This window comes from Microcebus murinus, chromosome 16, assembly GCF_040939455.1.
Source record: "Microcebus murinus isolate Inina chromosome 16, M.murinus_Inina_mat1.0, whole genome shotgun sequence".
Classification (NCBI taxonomy): domain Eukaryota; kingdom Metazoa; phylum Chordata; class Mammalia; order Primates; family Cheirogaleidae; genus Microcebus; species Microcebus murinus.
This window is the reverse complement of record NC_134119.1, coordinates 31,991,179-32,015,023: the sequence shown is the minus strand read 5'-3', so window position 1 is coordinate 32,015,023 and position 23,845 is coordinate 31,991,179. Positions and strand designations below refer to the sequence as shown.

At 44.9% G+C, this 23,845-nt stretch overlaps 1 protein-coding gene across 3 annotated transcripts in view; it reads right to left on the bottom strand.

The window, feature by feature from the left end:
* Window positions 1-335: 335 nt before the first annotated feature.
* Window positions 336-23,845, bottom strand: part of ACSS2 (acyl-CoA synthetase short chain family member 2) — a 45,181-nt gene continuing 21,671 nt past the window's right edge. Inside the window, exons 3-19 of one of the 3 annotated variants that reach the window (XM_012754768.3) lie at window positions 15,612-15,703; window positions 15,319-15,422; window positions 14,993-15,065; window positions 14,648-14,723; window positions 14,372-14,486; window positions 13,546-13,584; window positions 8,974-9,111; window positions 7,718-7,888; window positions 7,277-7,410; window positions 6,948-7,080; window positions 6,810-6,866; window positions 6,543-6,623; window positions 4,299-4,386; window positions 2,521-2,589; window positions 2,009-2,185; window positions 1,340-1,414; window positions 336-1,211 (exon numbers count right to left, since the gene is read on the bottom strand). In XM_012754768.3, the coding sequence (XP_012610222.1) occupies window positions 1,084-1,211; window positions 1,340-1,414; window positions 2,009-2,185; window positions 2,521-2,589; window positions 4,299-4,386; window positions 6,543-6,623; window positions 6,810-6,866; window positions 6,948-7,080; window positions 7,277-7,410; window positions 7,718-7,888; window positions 8,974-9,111; window positions 13,546-13,584; window positions 14,372-14,486; window positions 14,648-14,723; window positions 14,993-15,065; window positions 15,319-15,422; window positions 15,612-15,703 (1,750 nt within the window). In that variant the 3' untranslated portion in view covers window positions 336-1,083. Of the gene's footprint in view, window positions 1,212-1,339; window positions 1,415-2,008; window positions 2,186-2,520; window positions 2,590-4,298; window positions 4,387-4,452; window positions 4,562-6,542; window positions 6,624-6,809; window positions 6,867-6,947; window positions 7,081-7,276; window positions 7,411-7,717; window positions 7,889-8,973; window positions 9,112-13,545; window positions 13,585-14,371; window positions 14,487-14,647; window positions 14,724-14,992; window positions 15,066-15,318; window positions 15,423-15,611; window positions 15,704-23,845 lie in introns of all 3 variants that reach the window. The other 2 variants (XM_012754767.3, XM_012754769.3) reach the window with 2 other exon arrangements.

Below are 23,845 nucleotides of genomic sequence, written 5' to 3'. Positions count from 1 at the left end.
CCAGAGCCTGAAGTTCCAATCTTTAGTCACTCATTAATGTACCCCCAGGATCATGAGGAATAGAGAAGGTTCCTGGCAGGAGCCCAGGAGGGAAGACAACATAACCGGACATCACAGTTGTGAACTGGCTTTAATCACTTTCCTACTTAACTCAGGGACTTGTGAAAGGGCCTTTGAGTGAAGCTCTGCCTAGCTCTACCCAAACCAAAAGTTCTGGAAGAAAGATTGGGATAGTCTGGGGAATACCACTCCCCTTCCCATCTCCCACACAAATCAGAGCAGCTAACGACTATACAGCCTTACTACACGGATACCTAAAAAAAGAAGTCACCACCTTCTTGAGGTCACAGACTTTATTCCTACAACCACAGGGCTTGAGCATCACTAGGGCAAGAAAAGAGTTTCATCTGAGAGTGTCTCTCATGGGCAGGGCTCTGTTCAGGGAGGGTAGGAACAGAGTACAAGGAACACAAGCTCCTCCGCTGGCTCTAGGAAAAAACATATCTACTCCTTCAAAGAAAAAGATGATCTGAAAACCCCCTGGAGACTGAACCTGTCCATACAGCTCCTGGCAGACAATACTGCCATCTGGCACTAAAGGGAATTCAGACCCTGAACAGAAGCAGCAAAATATTTTAAAAATAATAAATTGTTCCTGAACTCACAAACCATCGTGTCTAAGGGCAAGTGCATGCCCAATATAAGTAATGGTGCTTCCTGAGAGAGCTGACAAGATTACATAGCTGTCTCCCTGCTTCAGTCTAGGTCCTCACATACCCTCTGGACATTTAACTTGGGTTAGAGAGGTAGCCTTTATATCCCTGTTCTGGGCTGTGAGAACTCTTTGCAGTCTGGGGGCACAGCAGTCTGAGGCTGACCTGGGCCCTGTCCCTTCTGACTGGCAGTCAAAAAAAGTTGTCTCCATATAGGGCCAAAGCTGGTTTCCAGTCCCAGACAGCTGGTCAAGGTAGATATAGTGTGGATCAGCCCTGGCCCTCAGCACTTCTGGGGCAGGGGAGAGAGAATAGGCAAAACTTAGGAGAGCCAAGCAGGGGGAATCCTGGGTAAAGGACAGGATCTTGTTCACTGTGTGGTCAGGCAGCGGTGGCTGAAGAGGTGACTGATGACAGATGGGTCTGCCACAGTAGACGTATCCCCCAGGTCACGGTCATTCTGAGCAATCTTCCGAAGTACTCGCCTCATGATTTTTCCTGGGGGACCACAGGCCTCTGGTTACTTGGTAACAGCAGTGACCCACACCAGCCTTGCCAAAGGTTTTCATCCACACACACCCTACCACCACTGGGCCTTGGCCCATTCCAATCCCCTCTGAACATACCTGAGCGGGTTTTAGGCAAGCCAGGTGCATTCTGGATGTAGTCCGGTGTGGCAATGGGGCCAATCTTTTCTCTAACTGTAACAAACAAATCATTAAACATTTCTTCAGCACCCTTAGCCAGACATCCAAAAACCAAGATAAGATGGCTGTGTTCCCCACCTGTTTTCTCTTCAAGGCCCTGCCCACAGAATCATTCTCAGGTTTACTGCCCTTCTTTCTCCCTCCCCACTCCTCAACACAATGTCTCTTTACTCTCTCATTTTATCTTAACCCACCTTCATGGAACTCAGGCTCTAGAACCAGCCTACTAGTTTAAATCCTAGCTTTCTAGTGGTATGGCCGTGGGCAAGTTATTTAACTCCTCTAGTCTCAGTTTCTTCATCTTTAGAGTGACAGTAACAATAAGATCTGTTTCATAGGAATGATTGTAGGGATTAAATGGAGTAATGCATTTAAAGTACTTAGCCTGATGGTGGCACAAAGTATTCTATAAATGTTGGTTATTATTATTATCCTAGTAGAGACTAAGTGGGAAGAGGGCAATCAGCCCATGGGGCCCCATGGGATCTGTTCATGGTTCAGGGAGCAGCTTACTCCAGCCCCTCCCCAAAAACTTGCAATGAGCCTCTAAGACAGATTCCGTAGTCCCTGCCCAGGGAGGCTGCTCACTCTGCTTCTTGAGCTCCTCGGTGAGGGTAGGGCTGAAGGTGTGGCCATCACATAGGGTGACAAAGCAGTAGAGGCATTCACCCTTCACAGGATGAGGGTGGCCTACCACAGCTGCCTCTGCAACAGCTTCATGTTCCACAAGTGCTGATTCCACCTCCGCTGTACTCAGCAGGTGTCCTTGACAAGGGAAAGGAAGTGCCATGAGAGAGATCCCAGCCTCCCCACAGCCCTTGCTCCTCCTGTTCCCATGAGGCAGTCCTGGTGTGGTCAAATGGAGAAGGCCCTTCATTCATTCCTCATATATCATGCTTCCAGTTACCCTACCATCCCAGCTCCCCTTCTCTAGACATACTCCAGTGTTCATCACTATTCCTCCAAAACCTTGGCCCAAAACTGAATGCCCCATTTCATACATGGTCTGGCCAAAAGACACTCTGGCTCTCTCGAAAGGCTGTGGCTGGGAGTTTCCAGAACAAAGCTAATGAGATGGGAAAGTGGTCCCTGGCCCTCACCAGATACATTGAGCATATCATCAATCCTGCCAGTGATCCAGTAATAGCCATCCTGATCCCGCCGGCAGCCTGGGAAGAATACACAACATAATAAATGCCCCACAGTAGGATACCTGATCCATATATATACAAACTGCCACACTCACTGCTATAACCTTCTAACAAGTCTTCCTGCTTCCATTCTTGGCCACTGTGGTAGCCAGCTCCCAAAATGACCACATTTTTCTCTGCCTCTTGATATTCATAGACCTGTACAGTCTTTCTCATTGTACTAGAGTTTGTCTGTGTGATCAACAGAATTTGGCAGAAGTACCTAGCTCTTGGGAGGCCGAGGCGGGCGGATTGCTCAAGGTCAGGAGTTCAAAACCAGCCTGAGCAAGAGCGAGACCCCGTCTCTACTATAAATAGAAAGAAATTAATTGGCCAACTGATATATATATATAAAAAAAAAAATTAGCCGGGCATGGTGGCACATGCCTGTAGTCCCAGCTACTCGGGAGGCTGACGCAGGAGGATCGCTTGAGCCCAGGAGTTTGAGGTTGCTGTGAGCTAGGCTGACGCCACGGCACTCACTCTAGCCTGGACAACAAAGCGAGACTCTGTCTCAAAAAAAAAAAAAAAAAAGAATTTGGCAGAAGTGATGGGATGTCACTTCTGAGATTAGATTATAGAAGACACTGTAGCTTCTGTCTTGGTTGCATGCTCTCAGATCATTTGCTTGGGTAAGCCAGCTGCCATGTTGTGAGAGTTCTCTGTGGTGAGGAACTGAGAATTCCTGCCAACAGCCACAAGAGTGAGCATAGAAGTAGGTCCTCTAGGATCAGTCAAATCTTCAGGGGACTGCAGCCCCTACCAACAGCTCAACTGCAACCTTAAATGAGAACCACTCAGCAAAGCTGCTCACAGATTTCTAATCCTCAGAAACTGTGTGGAATAATGTTTTTATTGTTTTAAGCTGCCAACTTTTGAGGCAATTTGTTCTATGGCAATAAATAAACTAATATACCCACCTAAAGTCTATTCTCCATAAATCAGGTAAAGTTATTTTCTAAATAGTAAATCAGTTCTTACCATTCCCCTGCTTAAAACTTCTAAAGGTCTCCCACTGTACTTTGAATAAAATCCACACTCCTGACCATGGCCCATGGTATATTACCTACCTCTTCAACTTCATATAATATTCCCTTTGCTTGCTACCCTCCAGCTACACAGGGTCAGTCCATTTCTCAGACATTTCAAGTTTGTGTTCCTTTATACAGAACACTCTTACTCTAGATTTCCCTATGCCTGGTTCCTTTTCACCCTTCAGGTCTTTGCTCAAATGTCACTTCAGAGAAGCCTTCTCTGACCATCCCATAAACAGCAGACATCCCTGTGAGCACTCTTTATCACATTAGCCTATTTATTTTTCTTCATAGTGCTTATCTCTGTCAAAGATAGGCTTTTTTGCTGGGTTTACTGTCTATCTCCCCTTACTAGACTGTAAGCCCCATGAGAACAGAGATTTTCACTAAATTATTCATGGTAATATCTCCTGTGCTTAGATCAGCACCTGGGCACAGTAGGTACTCAAATATTATGGATGAATGGATTGGTGGATGGACAGATAAACAAACAGGCTGCAAACATGGGACACATGACATAATAATACACACTGCCACATGCCCCATCTCTTAAAACACAGGAGCAAGAAAGAGGGAGAACCTCTTTCCTCATACATCAAATCTCAGATGGCACCATGCTGAGACCCTTCCTGCAATACTCATTCCTGCTCTTACAGTCTTCTCTGTAGCTCTGCCTGGATACCAGACACTGATATGTAGGACACGTTCTTCTCTGTTCTTCTTCACCCCTAACCAACTCTTCCTAAAAATGGAAGAGAAAGGTACATGTCTTAGTAGGAGATGTGGGAAGGGGATAGCCAAGGCTCACCATCTCCCGTCACATAGTACCCAGGGAACTTCTTAAAGTAGGTGGTCTCAAAGCGTTCGTGGTTCCCATAGACTGTACGCATGATCCCTGGCCAGGGCTGCTTGAACACCTGGGGAGTGAGGAAGGCACAGTGATCATATCGGCTATGCTGCCTCACTGGAAGATAATCACAGCTTTGCTAAACCTGAGGGAAAGTATCCTGACTGCCATTCCTGAGATGTAGGACAAAGTGCAGGCATTAGAGATAGATGATCCTGGCTTGGAATCCCAACTCTACCACTTACTAGCTAGGTGACCTCAGGGAAGTAATTCATCTCTCTGAGCTTCAGGATCCTTATCTGTAAATCAGAGAAAATAATTTCTATCTTCCAAAGTTATTGTGGGGATTAAATTAACAGTATATGGAAATTGCCTAGCACAGTGTTCTATTAGTGATAAGCATTTAGTAAATTTGAATCTCCTTTCGGCTAATACCTCAGGAAAGCAGGTCCAGTTTGATCCAAATGAAAACAGTCATATAAAAAAGTAGGACCCACACACAAGTAAATAATTATTGCTTAAACAGTAACATTCTGGGGCAGCAGATTGATGGGATGGGATGGAATTCTAGGCTAAGAGTTAGAAGGCCTGGGCAAGGCACAGTGGCTCACGCCTGTAATCCTAGCACTCTGAGAGGCCAAGGTGGGTGGATCTTTTGAGCTCGAGAGTTTGAGACCAGCCTGAGCAAAAGTGAGACTCCATGTCTACTAAAAATAGAAAGAAATTCGCTGGACAACTAAAAATATATAGAAAAAATTAGCCGGGAACAGTGGTGCAGGCCTGTAGTCCCAGCTACTCAGGAGGCTGAGGCAGGATTGCATAAGCCCAGGAGTTTGAGGTTGCTGTGAGCTAAGCTGATGCCATGGCACTCTAGCCCGGGCAACAGAGTGAGACTCTGTCTCAAAAAAAAAAAAAAAAAGAGTTAAAAGGCCTGAATTTGTTGGTATTCAACTCCCACTGCTAAATTTGACTGGCTAAAAAAAGGCCTGGATTTAAGTCCTGCCCCTGTTACTAATTTGCTCTTGAGAAAGTGAAATGGGGTGGGGTGGTGGGGGTGGCTGGTGAGGTCCTCACAAGTACTACAGTGTTTCCCCGAAAATAAGACCTACCCATAAAATAAGCCCTAGCAGGATTTCTAAGCATTTGCACAATATAAGCCCTACCCCGAAAATAAGACCTAGTGATGGGCATGGCTACATAGTGTATCTGCACAACCCATGCATTTTGTCACAGAGTGGTAAAGAAGACAAGCAGCCCTTCTCATCTGCCCCATCGTGACAGCTACTATGCCAAAGGTGACTGGAAAGGTACGGGCAGCCCCACCAACAAAGTCAGTTCCCCATCAGGTCCCAGCCATCCTATACGTGCTGCAAGCTGAGGCTTTGAGGGGAAAATAACATATCCCCTGAAAATAAGCCCTAGGGTGTCTTCTTGAGGAAAAATAAATTTAAGACCCTGTCTTATTTTCGGGGAAATATGGTAATATAACAATCACAACAGCCAGTTTATCAATTACCAACTATCAGGTTCTGTGCTAACTCCTTTACATGGATCATCTAATTTAATCAAACAACCATGGGAGACAAAGGCATTATTATATCCCTGTTTTACAAATGAGAAAATTTAGGTTCAGAGTGGTTAGGTAACTTATCTGACGTCATAAAAGAGGCAGAGCCAGGATTTGAACCCAGGCAGGCTGACTCCAGAGTCTATGTGATTTTCCACTGTTATGAAGTCTCTTTTTTCCAAAATGTTTGTCAAAGGAAGAGTTGGTATTAAGTCTTCCAGCCCCAAAAAGGTACCATCAGGAGTTGGAGCAGATTCTAAAAAGGCCCTTAAAAGCCTCATGGGCCAAAAGGCAGAGATTCAGGCCAAGTATCAAGAGTATCCAGAGGATTTCCCCCAGGGTCTATCAACAGAGAACAAACCCCCAACCATGAAGCTTCCGTCCTAAGCAACTACTAGGTGAGATTAGGTTATAAATGTGGAAGCCAAGTACCCTTGGTGGACGCTTTCCCCTTTGTAAAGACCGCCAAGGACCAGGGCCTCACCAGATAACCTTCAGCTTCACCTTCCAACTCCTCCCCAGACTCATTCAGGATTGCAGGAGCTACACCAAAGAACGGGAAGGTCTAGAAGCAAACAGAGGACAAACCCAAGAAGAGGAATGAGGCAACTCTGACTCAACTCCCACGGAGCCCCAGAGCCCCAAATTCCTCACATATACATCAGTCTAGTCTCCCACTGTCTAACAAGGCCAAATGCCCCAAGATGCTACCCCTGCTTAGCCCAGGACCAGCCAGGAGAGCCTCACTCACAGCAGAACCAGGCTTCATGGGTGTGGCACCCGGGAGGGGAGTCAGCATGTGGCCACCCTATGGAAGTCAGAGATCAGAGGTTTGAGTCAGTCTTCCCACGCTGTTCCTGAGCCCCAGCCTTCTGAACCCCTCACTCACTGTCTCTGTTTGCCAGAAGGTATCCACGATGGGACAACGCTGGGCACCTACCACCCGGTGGTACCACAGCCAGGCCTCTGGGTTGATGGGTTCACCCACTGTGCCTAGTACCTGCAAAGATGCCCGGCTATGCCTTGGGCAGGAGAATAGGAAAAGGAAGTCTGTAAGTACCACTGGGAGCTAGGTTATACATGCCCAGGCTCTTTTCTTGCCCCCTCCCCTATTCAAGGTCAGGGAGTTGGGACAATGGAAAGGAAAAGACTGTATACAAAGGCCAGCACCTGGCTCTGAGGGATGCCCATGGGGCAGCAACTGGGAAGGGGTCTCACTTGGTGACAGGCTCATCTCCATACTTCATGAGCAGACGGATGGCTGTGGGTGCTGTGTAGAACTTGGTCACCTTGTATTTGTCCACAATGCTCCACAGGCGGCTCACATCTGGGTATGTAGGGATCCCCTCAAACTGACCCCAAGTGAAGGTTGGTCATTCACGGTCCTTCCCAATAGTCCCTCCATTCCCCACCATTTCCTCAGGTTCAGTATTTTTCCCATTCTGACAAACTGTGTCTTCACTCCCTGACCAGATAAGCCAAGAGACCTTCTTTGTCAGGATACACAACCCCCTAAGGACTTTTCTTTATCTGGGAGACAGATCACTATATAAGTCCCCCTGCCTCTAGACCAAGTAGCCTTTGGAGGTAGTCACCCAGGATAGTCTTGTCCATCCCCCAGCTTGGCCAGGTAGCCATGGATCCCAGCTCCCTTCTCACCAAAACACTGGTGGCACCATTGGCCAGTGGCCCATAGGTGACGTAGGAATGGCCAGTGATCCAGCCAATGTCTGCTGTGCACCAGAACACATCCTCCGCGTGGAAGTCAAACACATACTTGAAGGTTGTGGCAACATAGAGCATGTAGCCCCCAGCTGTGTGAACCACACCCTGTGGGAAGAATGGGGCCTCAGGTTGAGGCCTTCTGCCCACCCCAACTGATCACCAAACAGAGGCTGGGCAGAGCTAGAGCAAGATCCTCCTCTGACCCTTCCAGCATCTCCTTCACAGCATTCATCTCTCTTCCATTTCCTTTTCTCCATGCTCCCATCTCATCTTATTTATCATACTTCTGATGTTACACATGTATGTCAGTCCATCATTCACACCTGAAACCTCAGATGGCATTTTTCAAAGCCACCCACATCACTCTCACACACATGAACACTACTAGCACACTCACACCTAATAGTCTCTCTGTTATGTATTTGTGCCCACACATTCAATTACACAATAGCAGAGTGAGTAGGGGGAAAAAGACAATCCCCTTTTCTTACTCCATCCCTACCCCATCCCTAGGAAGGACAGGCCAAAACTGTGTTTCTAAAGGCCGACTGAGGGATATTCCAAAGTATATTGAGAGAAGAACTTAGGGATAGGGTAGGTGGAAGGGAGAGTGACATAGATTTCAAGTCAATGGAAGAGTCAGAGTTTTCTTAAGTGTTTTCAGCTCCCACACCATGACCTGAAAGAGGATTGGATGTAATAGTATACCATGTGGAAGGAACTGAACTCTAAGAGTTCAGAAGCCAAACTTGTTCTTAGAAGCCCAAGAGAGATTCCTGTTACCCACTCTTGACCTGAGGTGACAGGACAGCTCTCCTTCAACCATACCACATGGGCATGGGGAAGAAACATCCATGTCAGCCACATAGATTGATCCTTTCCCCCTTTCATGTCCAGACACGATCCACAGCTGGAGGTTCCTATGCAAGCTCTGCCCCTGTCTTTACACCTCTGGTATCAATGGGGTTTCCCAGAGAGACTGGGCACCATGGAAGCCCTCACCCTCAAACTGTCTTACTCTGGGCTTCACTACCTAGTGATTTAGGATTTATGTCTTAATTTGATGTAGAAAAGGTAATGTTACATTTCTGAAACTCAGAGTTGTAGACAAAAATTCATAGCATTATGTGTTTCCTCAAAAACTCACTTCTCACCCCTATACAATACATACAACACACACACACACTTGCCTTGGGTTTGCCTGTGGAGCCACTAGTGTACAGGATGAAGAGTGGGTCCTCAGCATCATACCACTCAGGCTCACACTCATCCCCTGCCTCTTGCATGAGTTCATGCCACCACAAGTCAACTCCTTGGTTCCATGGGATCTGTAGGGAGAGGAAGATGGGAATGAAAAGGGAAGAACTATGAACAGCTCAAGATGGGGACAGGAGACACCCCTACCTGGTATCTGGAGGGACTAGCGTGGGACAGGTAGGTAGGAGTACAGGAAGGGAGGGAAAGCCCTAGGAGGGGGGAACAGGGTAGAAAGAACAGGAGGAGAACCTAGGCTTACTGGATACTCCTATCATCCTTTTCCATCTCTACCCCGAACTCCCCTCACCTGGCCTCAGGCTGAGGAGGGCCCCTTGGTTAGTCCCTTCTCATCCTTCAATTCTCAACTGAAATGTCACCTTCTTGGAAAGGCTTTATCTGAACAGTATCTGATAGATTCCTATCCCCAACTCTGCTATTAATATTATTAATGATCACAGCACCATGTTTTTTCCCCCACATAGCACATATTTCCAGTTATTTTATTTAGTTGTTTACTTGATTATTGTCTCCCCAACTAGATAGTGACCTCTATGAAAACAGTGGCATGTCTGTCTGTTGTTCCCCCACTCCCTCCACCATATCTCCAACATCTAACAAAGTGCCTGGCACTCAAAAGGTACTCAGTAAATTTTTTATTGTATGAATGACAATGCACATACCGGTCTGCATACATGCATATGTACTATGGGACTAGTGGCTCATCAGCAGGGATGCAGAAACAACACAATTCAAAAATGCAAAATTAGTTAGAGCCTACAGGTGAGGCGGGCACCTGACCCTGTTAGTGAGAAGTGAAAGAAGTCAACAGATCTTGATCCAAGCACTTTTTCCTCTATGTCCAGACCCAGTCAACAGCTGGAGGTGCCTATCCAAGCTCTGTCCTGGTCTTTACACCACTGGTATCAATGGGGAATCCCAGAGAGACTTTTGCTTGAGGGACTTTTCCTATTCAGCAGGAAGCCTTGCTTCAAGTTGGTGGAGAAGGACCATGGTGGACTTCTCCCAGTAGAGGGATGTCCCCCTATACCTGAGTGCCTTTAATAATTACTTTTGGATCTGTCATCCTAAAATTTCTCTAAACTCTCCTTTGAAACTATTTGCCTTGCCTTTCCTAGCTATATCACCGCTTTGAACACAAATGTTTTGAGTCTACTCTCTGCTACATGAAGTTAGATTCCCTGAATTTTTCCAAAAATTACACTGGATTTCAATGCTAGTTCTGCCATTTCCTAGCTATATGACCTTGGACAAGTCACTTTACCTCAAGTCCCACCTTTTAAAAATGAGGATAGTCATTCTTGCTCTAATGGTCTCAAAACATTTTGTAGGCCGGGCGCGGTGGCTCACGCCTGTAATCCTAGCTCTCTGGGAGGCCGAGGTGGGCGGATTGCTTAAGGTCAGGAGTTCGAAACCAGCCTGAGCAAGAGCGAGACCCCGTCTCTACTATAAATAGAAAGAAACTAATTGGCCAACTGATATATATATAAAAAATTAGCCGGGCATGGTGGCGCATGCCTGTAGTCCCAGCTACTCGGGAGGCTGAGACAGAAGGATCGCTCGAGCCCAGGAGTTTGAGGTTGCTGTGAGCTAGGCTGATGCCACGGCACTCACACTAGCCTGGGCAACAAAGCGAGACTCTGTCTCAAAAAAAAAAAAAAAAAAAAAGTATTATCTAGTAAACAACAAGCCTTAGATTGCCCCAGAGGATGGAGGTTGGGGTGGGGAGGTTGGGGTGGGGTGATGAATGTCAGGATGGACAGAGGTTAGTTCAGTGACCATTGAGAGATAAATTTAAGAGCATGAAGATGGGATGTGTTTGGGGTTTGCTTTAGCTGTCAGAAAGTCCTTTCAGGCTGGGCACAGGGGTTCATGCCTGTTATCCTAGCACTCTGGGAAGCTGAAGCGAGTGGATCGTTTGAGCTCAGGAGTTCAAAACCAGCCTGAGCAAGAGCGAGACCCTGTCTCTACTAAAAATAGAAAGAAATTAATTGGCCAACTAAAAATATATAGAAAAATATCCGGGCATGATGGCACATGCCTGTAGTCCCAGCTACTCGGAGGCAGAGGCAGGAGGATCGCTTGAGCCCAGGAGTTTGAGGTTGCTGTGAGCTAGGTTGATACCACAGCACTCTAGCCAGGGCAATAAGAATGAGACTGTCTCAAAAAAAAAAAAAAGTCCTTTCATATTCATTAGATTCCTTATGTTCAAGTGCCCTGGATGGCAGGTAAACAAGGAATATAAGAAAAAGATCCTTAACCCGTTACAAGGATTATGCTAATTTATTGTGTGCATAAACCCTAAAATGTTAAACACATACCTTATCAAATTATAAAATGACTCTACTTCCCTCTTTCTGACTTGAAGTTTCTGGCATATGAGCATTATAAGAATGACAAGTCTAGTCCAAGTAAGGGTATCATTAAAAATAAAAGGAAGAAAAAAAGAAGAGAGAGAATCTGCCTGTCTCTAGAAAACATAAGAATATACCCTATTTTTTAGTGGAAGATTCATATGAATCTACACATACATTGTCACATGGATACTTTTTTCCCCACCAAATGATCACTTGAGGTGAGGGATTAAAGTATTGAAGGAAAAATGTCAATATTTCTTTGGATAAATGATGTTGGTCTATAGTACTGTGAACTGTCATAGAACAGGCACCAAGTACATGTGAAGACAAGGCATAGTTAAACTGTGGCTTTGCAAGGAAGGCACTCTTATAATCTTATGAAATTGATTCCTCTGTGGGTGTGTCAGTGTTGAGCAGAGTGGAGGGGGCAGGGGACTCCAGGTGTGTAGCTGACAACTAGCACCAGGAAGCAGAGGGAGCCAAATTAGTGAAGCAAACATTGGGATTAGGTGTTTGCCCATGAGGCCCAAGGCTTTGAACCAGGAAAAGGTTTGAATTTTCAAAAATAAGAATCAAGGAGTTGGCCTTTGTCCTCGGACCAGGATAGCCTCAGGGAAGGCAGCTGCCAGGTATGGGAGAGGAATATGAGGGAGCTCATGGGTGATATGGTTGAGAAGAGCGCCTGCAAACTGTGCCAGATTCTCCCTTAAAGATTGCTTAAGGACGAAGGGGTTTGGAGCTCTGCTAAGATTTCTGCAGCTTTGACTGTAATTCTCAGACCACAAACATTTTTAAGCCTATTTTTATGCTCTTTGGTTTTTTGGTAACTAGTTGTTTTCACCTCCAAGAAATAATAATCCAGGATCATATTGCCTTGAAGGTCTCTGGTATTGAGAATTACCAGAGTTTTTAAATTTCTTTTCTGGTCTCCCTTTTAGAAATGCCAGTCTGTCTGCTGTATTAAGGGGAAGCAAAAATAGCTAACATTTATTGAATAGTTACTATGTGCCAAACATTTTACATATATTGACAAAACCCTATAGGATAGGTACAATTATTGTCCTTATTTTACAGATATGGAAACAGAAGAAAGAGAGTTTAAGTAACCTGCCCAAGGTTACAGAGCAGCAGGTGACAGAGCCAGGATTTGAACCCAAGTAGTCTGGCTCCAGAGCCTATAGTTTAAACTGCAGAGTTTGTTTCCTCTTTCAAAAGAAGGGGCTTAGATCCCTGCCTAAGTTTTAAAAGGAAAACAGTATCCCTTGGAAATCACATCTGTCTCTACCATGCTAATGAGCATAGGGAAAAGGGGCTTGTATCTACCATTAGCCTAAGAGGTTAATCACAGCAGATTTGAAATAAGATAACCTGTGAGGATGGTAAAACCCAGAGAAATAGTGTGTTTTGTTTTAGTAAGGGAAGTGTTTCCTTTTAAGTGTGTATTATCATTTCTCCATTACTGAAGTCCAGAGAGGAGAGGTGACTTTTTCAAAGTCATACAGCTAAAAGTTGGTCTCTGGACTCCAGGCCCACTTTCTCCTCTATACTAATCTGCTTTGAGCACCCACTTATGGATCTCCCTTCTTAGAACCACTTACAATGTGACTTTTGTTCAGTATAGTACTTAATCATATCAGAGAGTTCCATGTAGTTTGTAAATCCCAAAGTAGTATATAAATGTATTTAGGAATCTTCTTCTCTGCTGCCCTGTATAAAACTTAAGTTTTCATTTTAATAAATGTCTAACTTCCCAGCTTGATGGTGAATTCCTAAGGTCAGGGTCTGTACCTCTTCTACCTGCTCCTTATCCTGTCTCTCTTGGCTCTGCACAGTAAATGCTTTCTGACAGGTAACCTGGTCCCCTCTTCCACAAAGGTCCTGAGCAGCAGGAATGAAATAGGTTCCTTTGCTAACTCCCTGAGATCCATGCTTTATGTCAGTTCACAGAGGCAGCAATAGGTATTTGATTTCACAACCTTTCAGAGTAGCTTAGATGGCAAAGGGCCCAGGGGCAAGAGGAAGGGGGTTAGATCTGGCAGTTATCTCAATGGGGCAAAAAGGCAAAGAGCAGATGGACACACCAATAAGCACACAGGGAAGCAGTGCCCACGGCAGTGCAGAAGTGGATACCTGGGGCCGGACACGCTTGGATTTCTCTTTCAGCTTACCCTGTTAAGAGCCCATGGAAAGGCTAGTGAGCAGGGTCCAAGTATACAAGGAGTAGGAGGGAAGAGTCAGGGTACCCCAAACCCCTGGCTGCCTCCTTTCCCTCAGATTTCCCTCTCATTAGTCCTCCCAGCCTCCATTTTCCTGATGCTGATTCTAGCCCCTATACATACAAAACTCCTAATGCTATTTGGGCTCTCCAACTTCCCTAAATAAGACTATAGCCTCTCTAGCCCCAAGATCACCCAGAGACCTTTAAGTCACAGAATCTCAGTAACCATCTGTCCTTTTGGATCCTAGAACTTTCATCCTCATGCTCCTCAGATCTGGAGGCCACCATTGGGCTTTTCTATTATTACCACCAGAGGCATGGGATCCAAAGCTATTAAGAGCCATATCTTGGGGGCTAGATCCTGGTTCTTCCATGGTGGGCATTCCCTAGGCCACAAAAGTAGCTCAACACAAGTCATAGCCCAGCAATCAAGATGACTACATACAGTCACCCAAGTCAGACATTTCTAATCCAAGCCCAAGCCCTGAGGGTTCCCTGTGCCCATAAGGATACCCCAGTCAGCACAGGAGTCTCCCTTACTATCAAGGGCCTCCCTATCCACATTCAAGGTCAAAGTCTTCCAGCTCCCACCCTGCCCTGCCAGAGAAGACATCCCTAGGATTGCTCCGAGATCCTTAGAATTATGATTAGGAAACAAGATGGCATCAGGAACTTCCTGGGCAAGAAGAGAGAGGCAATTTGAGCCCAGAGGAAGGCATATACTAGTGTTGGACTCACCTGTACATCTGGGCATGGCCTCTTAATTGGGGGAGATTGGCTGGGAGAGTCACCCATGCCCAGCTCTGCCCGCCCTAGGTGCTTGACCACAATGCAGCATCTCACTGGGAAACCCCTGGAGGAAAGAAAAGCCTAAAAGTGTTAGCCTAGTTGGCTCGAAGAGGATTTGGCAAGACCCACCCATATCAATTTAGATTAGGGGGGACAAAGGGAACCTGCCACTGGGGAAAAGCTCAGTCAACCCAGGGCAGTAGCCAACTGGCCAAGCACACTTACTTCTCCTGACACTTCTCCAGGGCTTCGTCAGCCAGCTCCTTCAGGTTCACAAGCTTTTCCCCCCTGTAGAAGGCATCTTTGGGGAGCAACAGACATTCCAGGCCTTAGTAGGCACCACACTCCCCAGTGGGGACAATGTTCACAGAGCCTTTCCTAAGTAGGCCTCTTTATTCTGGCTCTTCCAGCTGATTTGAGCTGACAGAGGGTCAGCTGACCGGGACCAAGAAAGGAAGGGCAGGCAGTTCCTTCCCTCTGTGCTGAGCAGCCCCCAATACCAATAAGCTGATTGAAGAACAAGGCTCAAGGTACGGGGGTTCTGGAGAAGGGGGTAGGAGAATTAGTCACCTGTAGTTATGAGAAGGCTGCAACCAGAATCCAGGATCCTTTCACATAGAGACTCTGCAGAGAAGCCTGCAAACTAGGGAAGGGAAGAAAGACTGAGAGATAGAGGAGGTCACAGGGATTGAGTAAACAAGGAAAAGAGTTGCTCATGAAACCTTCAGGATCTCCAACCCAGGGTCCTAGAAGAAACTGAATAACTGATACGGATTTATGACATAAACATAAACTCCTTAGTTTGTTATTTAAGACCTTCCATCATCCAGGCCCAACCTACTTCTCCAGAGTCCCATTCCCCACCCCCACCCCTTTTCACCAGCCCAAACTCCTACCACAATGGAGTGCAAAGCCCCAAGGCGGGCACACGCCAGCATGGCCACCACAAGCTCTGGGATCATAGGCATGTAAATGGCCACTCGGTCACCCTTCTGAATGCCTGCAGGTAAGACACAAAACATGGACCATGAACCCTTCCTGCTACTACTTGCTCCCTCCCAGCCAGCTAGCCCCCCTCCCAGCTGACTTTTTCTCTTCTGCTGTTACCAGATTCCTTCCATCACTTGTCCTTTCTCCATAAGTCCTCAGATACTCAAGGCAAGGCCCCCAGTCTCTTTCCCACACTCACCCTGTTTTCGGAGAACATTGCTGAACTGGCACACTTGGACCAGAAGCTCATGGTATGTGATCTGGGTGGTCTCCCCTGGTTCATTGCCCTCCCTGAGATACATCAGAAAGAACCAGTGATTAGGGATATAATATATTCCCCAAATGAGAAGCAGGAACAGTCATAAAAGCCATCCAGTAACATCAAAATCTGGGACTGTCCTATGAGAGTGAGCCATCTGCTATCACACCTTGAGCTCAGCGGTCAGATATTTTGGCCTTTGAAGATACTTTATACATATGTTATGTGTCATTGGAAAATGCACTGTCCATCTCTGATCCCCATTTTTATGTTGATAAAATGGAATGATGGTCCCTTTTCTTCCATCCTAAGGAATCACAGATATGATTCTTCCTGATAAGTATTAAGACTGCATTGGTCGGGCATGGTAGCTCACGCCTGTAATCCTAGCACTCTGGGAGGCCAAGGTGGGTGGATCGCTCGAGGTCAGGAGTTCAAAACCAGCCTGAGGGCTGGGCGCGGTGGCTCACGCCTGTAATCCTAGCACTCTGGGAGGCCGAGGCGGGCGGATTGCTCAAGGTCAGGAGTTCAAAACCAGCCTGAGCGAGACCCCGTCTCTACCATAAAAATAGAAAGAAATTAATTGGCCAACTAATATATATAATATAAAAATCAGCCGGGCATGGTGGCTCGTGCCTGTAGTCCCAGCTACTCGGGAGGCTGAGGCAGCAGGATCCCTTGAGCCCAGGAGTTTGAGGTTGCTGTGAGCTAGGCTGATGCCACGGCACTCACTCTAGCCTGGGCAACAAAGCGAGACTCTGTCTCAAAAAAAAAAAAAAAAAAAACCAGCCTGAGCAAGAGCAAGACCCCGTCTCTACTATAAATAGAAAGAAATTAATTGGCCAACTAATATATATAGAAAAAATGAGCTGGGCATGGTGGCACGTGCCTGTAGTCCCAGCTACTCGGGAGACTGAGGCAGGAGGATTGCTTGAGCCCAGGAGTTTGAGGTTGCTGTGAGCTAGGCTGGCGCCACGGCACTCACTCTAGCCAGGCAACAGAGTGGACGCAGTGGCTCACACTCGAAATCCTAGCACTCTGGGAGGCCAAGGCGGGCAGATTGCTCAAGGCCAGGAGTTCAAAACCAGCCTTAGCAAGAGTGAGACCCCATCTCTACTAAAAATAGAAAGAAATTAATTGGCCAGCTAAAAATATATAGAAAAAATTAGCCAGGCATGGTGGAGCATGCCTGTAGTCCCAGCTACTCGGGAGGCTGAGGCAGCAGGATTGCTTGAGCCTAGGAGCTACAGGTTGCTGTGAGCTAGGCTGATGCCATGGCACTCTAGCCGGGACAACAGAGTGAGACTCTGTCTCAAAAAAAAAAAAGAAAGAAAGAAAGAAAGTAGAGTCTTCATCCAGATCACTTGCACTAAATCATCTGCGAAGGAGGTAATTGAAGCCTAGAGCAATGTAGTAGCTTAGCCATGGTCACACAATAATAAGTGGCAGAGCCAAGAATAGATCCTCAGGTCTTCTGATTTCAAGTCTACTCTTTGCCTCATAGTGTGGTGGATAAGGACTGGCAGGGAAGCCAAGCCTATTTTTACTAATAGAGGCAAAGAGTACTGACTTACTAACAGACTTACTTATAGTCCTTCTTACTAACAGGTTACATAGAAGTTTATCAGTCTTTTTCCAGCTCCTGGCTCAATAAGTCAGTTACTATCCTCTCCTTGGCTTTAACCCTCTAGGGATAAGAGAAGCCAAGCACAGAGAGCTTATTAAAGTGAGAAGGGGCAAGGAGAGAGTAAGCTGGCAAATAGCCCTGAATGCCAGAGGCAGAAAAGCCATTTCTTAACTGGCTCACTGACAAATGCCACAGAAACTTCAGAACTGCTCCAGTTACAGCTGAATGCTGACATATACATACCCATGCACACATGTCCCATTATGCGTACCACATACCAGCTCACCTGTGTGCACTCATTTGTGTAAAATCACGTATACCAATAAACAAACTAAGAGCTGCACATTAATACACATAGGTACAAATAAGCATAAATATATGCACCCAGGACTCAAACATGAGCCTATCTACAAGTACATGTACCACATACATGTACCCACTTATGTGCACAATTTGTCCCTTTAGAAATTCTCTATCAAAATTTTTTTTTTTTTATGAAACTTTCCATAGTAGCAGAAATCTTGTCTGTCTGGTTCACTGCTACATCCCTAGCACCTAGAATAGAGCCTGGTACATAGAGTGCACAGGAACAGAAAAGTACAACCTATGCAAATGCAGCTTACTTAAGCCTACTTCCAGAATACCCCTCCCCCCCCACTGCCAAACACACACACAGACACTGTACATTCTTCTTCTTGGCTCTGGACTCAAGTTAATACATTATATATGAGTACCTTATTCATTCCAGTGTCCTCTTACTCTGACATACACACCAGGCTGGGGCCCTGGCTGGCTGGAAGAAGGGAGGGGGTAGATTACTAGCCTACTGCAAGTTCCCAAGCCCTTTAAGATGTTAGAACACTTAAAAGACAAGAAATCGTTCCCTTTCCACTTAACTTTGCTATAGGAAAACAGCAGTACAAGTGCAACGGCACTTAGCCTCAGTTTAGGGGAAACAATAGGGAGGGACAGGGACCAGAAAACTGCAGAGTACATGTTCTAGAAAAAGGAGACATCCAATACCTAAACTTAGCTCCTGTCAGAGGAGGCATCCAGTACCTAAAATTAGCTCCTGTCAACTTTTGCCTTCTGTGAATAAGGGCTCAATGTTGCCAATTTTTTTCAAATTTTCAAGAGACCTGGAATCTATTTTCATCAACACTTCACAGTTTTTAAATGCTGACATCTAGAGCCAGGTGTGGTGGCACACACCTATAGTCCTAGATACTTGAGAGACTGAGGTAGAAGGATCACTTGAACCTAGGAGTTCAAATCCAGCCTGGACAATATAGTAAGACTCTGTCTCAAAAAATAATAATAAAAGGAAAAAATGGCCTACTAGTTCCTACATGATCTTGTCCCTCATTATCTCTCTGTCCTAATATACCACTATTCTCCCTTTCCCTCTGCTCCAGCCACATGGCCTCCCAAGGCTTGGCAAAAACACCAAGCACACTTTTTTTTTTTTGAGACAGAGTCTCACTTTGTTTCCCAGGCTAGAGTGAGTGCCATGGCATCAGCCTAGCTCACAGCAACCTCAATCTCCTGGGCTCAAGCAATCCTCCTGCCTCAGCCTCCGGAGTAGCTGAGACTACAGGCATGCGCCACCATGCCCGGCTAATTTTTTTATATATATTAGTTGGCCAATTAATTTCTTTCTATTTATAGTAGAGACGGGGTCTCGCTCTTGCTCAGGCTGGTTTTGAATTCCTGACCTCAAGCAATCTGCCCGCCTCGGCCTCCCAGAGTGCTAGGATTACAGGCGTGAGCCATCAAGTCCGGCCCACCAAGCACACTTAACCTCAGAGACTTTACCCTCTACTTGGAGCATTCTTGTCCTATATAGCCACATGACTTATTCCTTGTCTTTGAATCATTGCTCAAACATTGACTTCTGGCCAGGCTCAGAGGCTCTTGCCTGTAATCCTGGCACTTTGGGAGACCAAGGCGGGAGGATTGCCTGAGGCCAGGAGTTCAAGACCAGCCTGAGCAAGAGGAAGACCCCATCTCTACCAAAAAATAAATAAAAACATTGACTTTTCAGTGAGGTCATCCTTGACCACCCCATATAAAAAAGTACTCCCTGCCCCCACTCCAGCCCCAGGTGCTTCAAATTACTATCTTCCTTAATTTCCCTTTTTCCTCATTTACCTCAAAACTGAAAATTCCTCCTTCCTCCCAAGGCCCTTTATCTCACTTTCTTTGCGATCTGTTTTTCTACCTTTTGTTATATTTATTTGTTCCTTATCTCTCCAATTACACCCAGAGCTCAAGGAGGGTAGGGATGGAGTCTTCTTTTTCTCGGTCTCCAAGCATGGCCAGCCAGCACAGTAAGTATTTAAGAGTCATGGTTGGGCTGGGCGTGGTGGCTCATGCCTGTAATCCTAGCACTCTGGGAGGCCGAGGTGGGTGGATTGCTTGAGGTCAGGAATTCAAAACCAGCCTGAGCAAGAGCAAGACCCCATCTCTACTATAAATAGAAAGAAATTAATTGGCCAACTAATATACATAGAAAAAATGAGCCAGGCATGGTGGCACATGCCTGTAGTCCCAGCTACTCGGGAAGCTGAGGCAGCAGGATTGCTTGAGCCCAGGAGTTTGAGGTTGCTGTGAGCTAGGCTGATGCCACGGCACTCACTCTAGCCTGGGCAACAAAGCGAGACTCTGTCTCAAAAAAAAAAAAAAAAAAAGAGTCATGATTGCATAATTGAAAGGCTGATAACTGATTAATGACAGGGAAAACTGAGTCTCCCTTGTTCATATGAGAGGGATAGTCACTGGATTAAAATTTTTAATTTCCTAGAACTACAAGTAAGGCACAGGATAGGAGGAAAGAGCTAAGGAAAATATAGGTGGGAAATCTGGGTTCTTTACAGAAGCATCAGAGGGCAGGCTGTAACCTAGGGAGTTATACCTTCCAAAGGAAAAACACCCAGATGAAAAAGAGAGTAAACCTGTTATGACAGGAAAACTGAACTGAGATGTTCAGCTTATAAAAGAGAAAATATTGAGGGATGTGAGAGCAGGTTTCAAAAATCTATCTCTATTGCCTTCACCCTAATGCAAGCTGCCTTCATTCATCTCTTGCCTAAATGATCACAATGGCCTAACTGGTATCCCATTTCACTCTTGCCCCCTTACAATCCACAAATCATCCAGAATAATCTATTAAAAACACAAACCAGACCACATCACCTCCTGCTTAAAACCCTTTAATAACTTAAATTGCATACAAAAGAAAATCCAAACTTCTACTATGCCTTGTATCCTCTCCAACTTCATCTTGTGCCATTCTCCCATTCTGCTCATCAGGCTTCAAACATATTGGTCTTCAGACTGATAGAACATGCCATGTTCTTTAACTATCTTTCCCTAATTCTTCTCATGTTTCAGATCTCAACTTAAATGTCACCTCCCTAGTGAGGTTTTCCCTAATCACCCTAAGTAGCCTCAGCCCTTCCTGTTATTCTTCATCACAGCACTGTTTATTTTCTTCATAGCATTTTTCTCAAGCTTTTCTTTTTCTTTCTTCTTTCTTTTTCTTTTTTTCTCTCTTCCTCTCCTTTCTTCCTTCCTCTTTTCCTTTCCTTCCTTCCTTCCATTCCTTTCTTTCTGTTTCCCCTACTAGACAGAAGGCTGCTTCTGAAGGAACCAAGTTGAGTTTGTCTTGTCCACTGCTGAATCCCCAGCGCCTTACAACAGAACCCTGTATATAATAGGTGCTCAATAAATTTTTCCTGAATGAATGAATCTGAAGGATTATTATGGGAAAGAAGTAGACTAGTGTTATGTAACTATAAATAGAAAATATAGGTGAATTGGGAGAGCTCAATATAATGAAAGTTTTTCTGTCAGAGCTGTCCAAAGATAACATGACTAGAGACTAAATAAGACCAGTGTTTCCAGTGGTCAGATAGTGTTAATAATGCAGATTCCAAGATCCCACTCCACATAGCTGCAGCATAGGATTTTTCAGGTTGGGCCAGAGTAACCCTGACACCTACTGAATCATTCACTAAGAGTGGGGCCTTGGAATTTTCATTTTACAAGCTCCCCATATAATTCATATTTATTAAAGTTTAAGATGACCTTTAAGGCCTTTCCAGCTTCAAGATTCTTTGATTCTATAAAATGAAGAAATAATGTGAAAGAGTTCTATGATCCATAAAGCACTGCACAAATGTGAAGCACTTAGATGTATGTATACCCCCAAGTCATTTCCCCTTTCACCAAGGAACCAGAGAATGGGAGCAATGTACCTTGACCAATTAGCAGCCTAATGTTCCCTCTGGGTACTTTTGCCCTTACTGCAGTGAGGAAGGAGAAGGACTGAATGAGGTAGAAGGAGACACACCCCAAAAACTGAATCACAAATCATTCAGAATGCCAGAGGAGGATGGAGCTTTTGAGACCCACCACCCTTATTTACAGATGAGAAACCTATGGCACAGAAATGGAAAGTCATGGCCTCAAAGTTACTTACCACATTAATAGCAACATTATTCTAAAGCAGTGCTGTCCAATATGGTAGCCACATAAAGCTATTGAACACTTGAAATGTGACTGAAGAACTGGATTTTATACTTTATTTAATTTTAATTACTGTAAATATCAATAGTTACATGGGACTAGTGGCTTTCATATTGACAGGACAATTCTAGAATCTAAATGTCTCTAGGTCAGGGACTCTCTAAATGACAGGCCTCCAAAAGGGAGATGTTGTTTCTAAAGCCAGAATTAGCATAAAAAAGAAAATTAAAGTGTAGGAGCCTTGAGAACTGTGAGGTTGAAGACAAGGATGGATGGATTTTTAGTGTGGTCATCACAAATCTATCATTCTGTTTGGTTTTCTCTTCCTTAGAAAAAGTTATTTTTGAAACACCATAGATTTCTAGTTTTGAATAATATCTAGCTGCATTAGCAGCCTCAGCCAGCTCATGATTGAAAAAAACAGGAATCAGGCCAGGAACAGTGGCTCACACCTGTAATCAATCCTAGCACTCTTGGAGCCTAAGGCAACAAGATCACTTGAGCTCAGGAGTTCGAGACTAGCCTGAGCAAGAGCAAGACCTGTCTCTACTAAAAATAGAAAAAATTAGCCAGGCACTGTGGCATGTGCCTGTAGTCCCAGCTACTTGGAAGGCTGAAGCAGGATAATCATTTGAGCCCAAGAGTTTGAGGTAGCTGTGGAGCTATGGTGACGCCACTGCACTCTAGCCAGGGCCAAAGAGTGAGACTCTATGTCCAAAAAAAAAAAAAAAAGCATAAGCAATCAAAATGTCCACCCATTGAGGAATGAATAAAAAAAATGTATATTCATACAATGCAACATTATTCAGCCATAAAAAGGATGAAGTATTATCCATGTTGTACTATGCTACTACATAGATGAACTTTGAACATTATGCTAAGTGAAAGCCAGACACAAAAGGCCATATACTGTATGATACCATTTATATGAAATGTCCAGAATAGGCAAAGCCATAGAGACAGAAAGTAGAGTAGTGGTTGCCTAGAGCTGGAGTGGAGGAAGTTGGGGGGAAATGAGAAATAACTTTGGAGTATTTTTAGGGGGTGTTGAAATGTTCCAAAATTGATTGTGGTAATGGTTTTATACATCTGTGAATATATTAAAAATTATTGAATTATGTACTTTTTTTTTTTTCAGACAGTCTTACTCTGTTGCCAGGGCTTAGAGTGCCATGGCGTCAGCCTAGCTCACAGCAACCTCAAACTCCTGGGCTCAAGCAATCCTGCTGCCTCAGCCTCCCGAGTAGCTGGGACTACAAGCATGTGCCACCATGCCCGGCTAATTTTTTCTATATATTTTTAGTTGGCCAATTAATTTTTTCTTTTTTCTTTTCTTTTCTTTTTTTTTTTGAGACAGAGTCTCGCTTTGTTGTCCAGGCTAGAGTGAGTGCTGTGGCGTCAGCCTAGCTCACAGCAACCTCAAACTCCTGGGCTCAAGCAATCCTGCTGCCTCAGCCTCCCGAGTAGCTGGGACTACAGGCATGTGCCACCATGCCCGGCTCATTTTTTCTATATGTATTAGTTGGCCAATTAATTTCTTTCTATTTATAGTAGAGACGGGGTCTTGCTCTTGCTCAGGCTGGTTTCGAACTCCTGACCTCAAGCAATCCGCCTGCCTCGGCCTCCCAGAGTGCTAGGATTAAAGGCATGAACCACCATGCCTGGCCTGAACTGTAAACTTGTGTACATGGGTGAATTATATGGTATAAATTATATCTCAAAAAAATCTCATTATAATTTTGATTGTACTTGTAATAAATGTGTAGATTAATTTGAAAAATGTAGACATCTTTACAAATCTTCTGTTCTAGAAAGATTATAACTATTCATCAGATTTAGCACTATTCATTCAGTCATTCATTCATTTTGGCCTCTTTCTATTTACCTAAAGGCAACACTTTGCACTTTTTTTTTCTAGCATTACAGTTATATGTACATGTCTGTTTCCCTCACTGGACTGTGAGTTCTTCAATGGCAGACAGGATATCTTTTTATATGTTTCTTCCTCAGTGCCTAG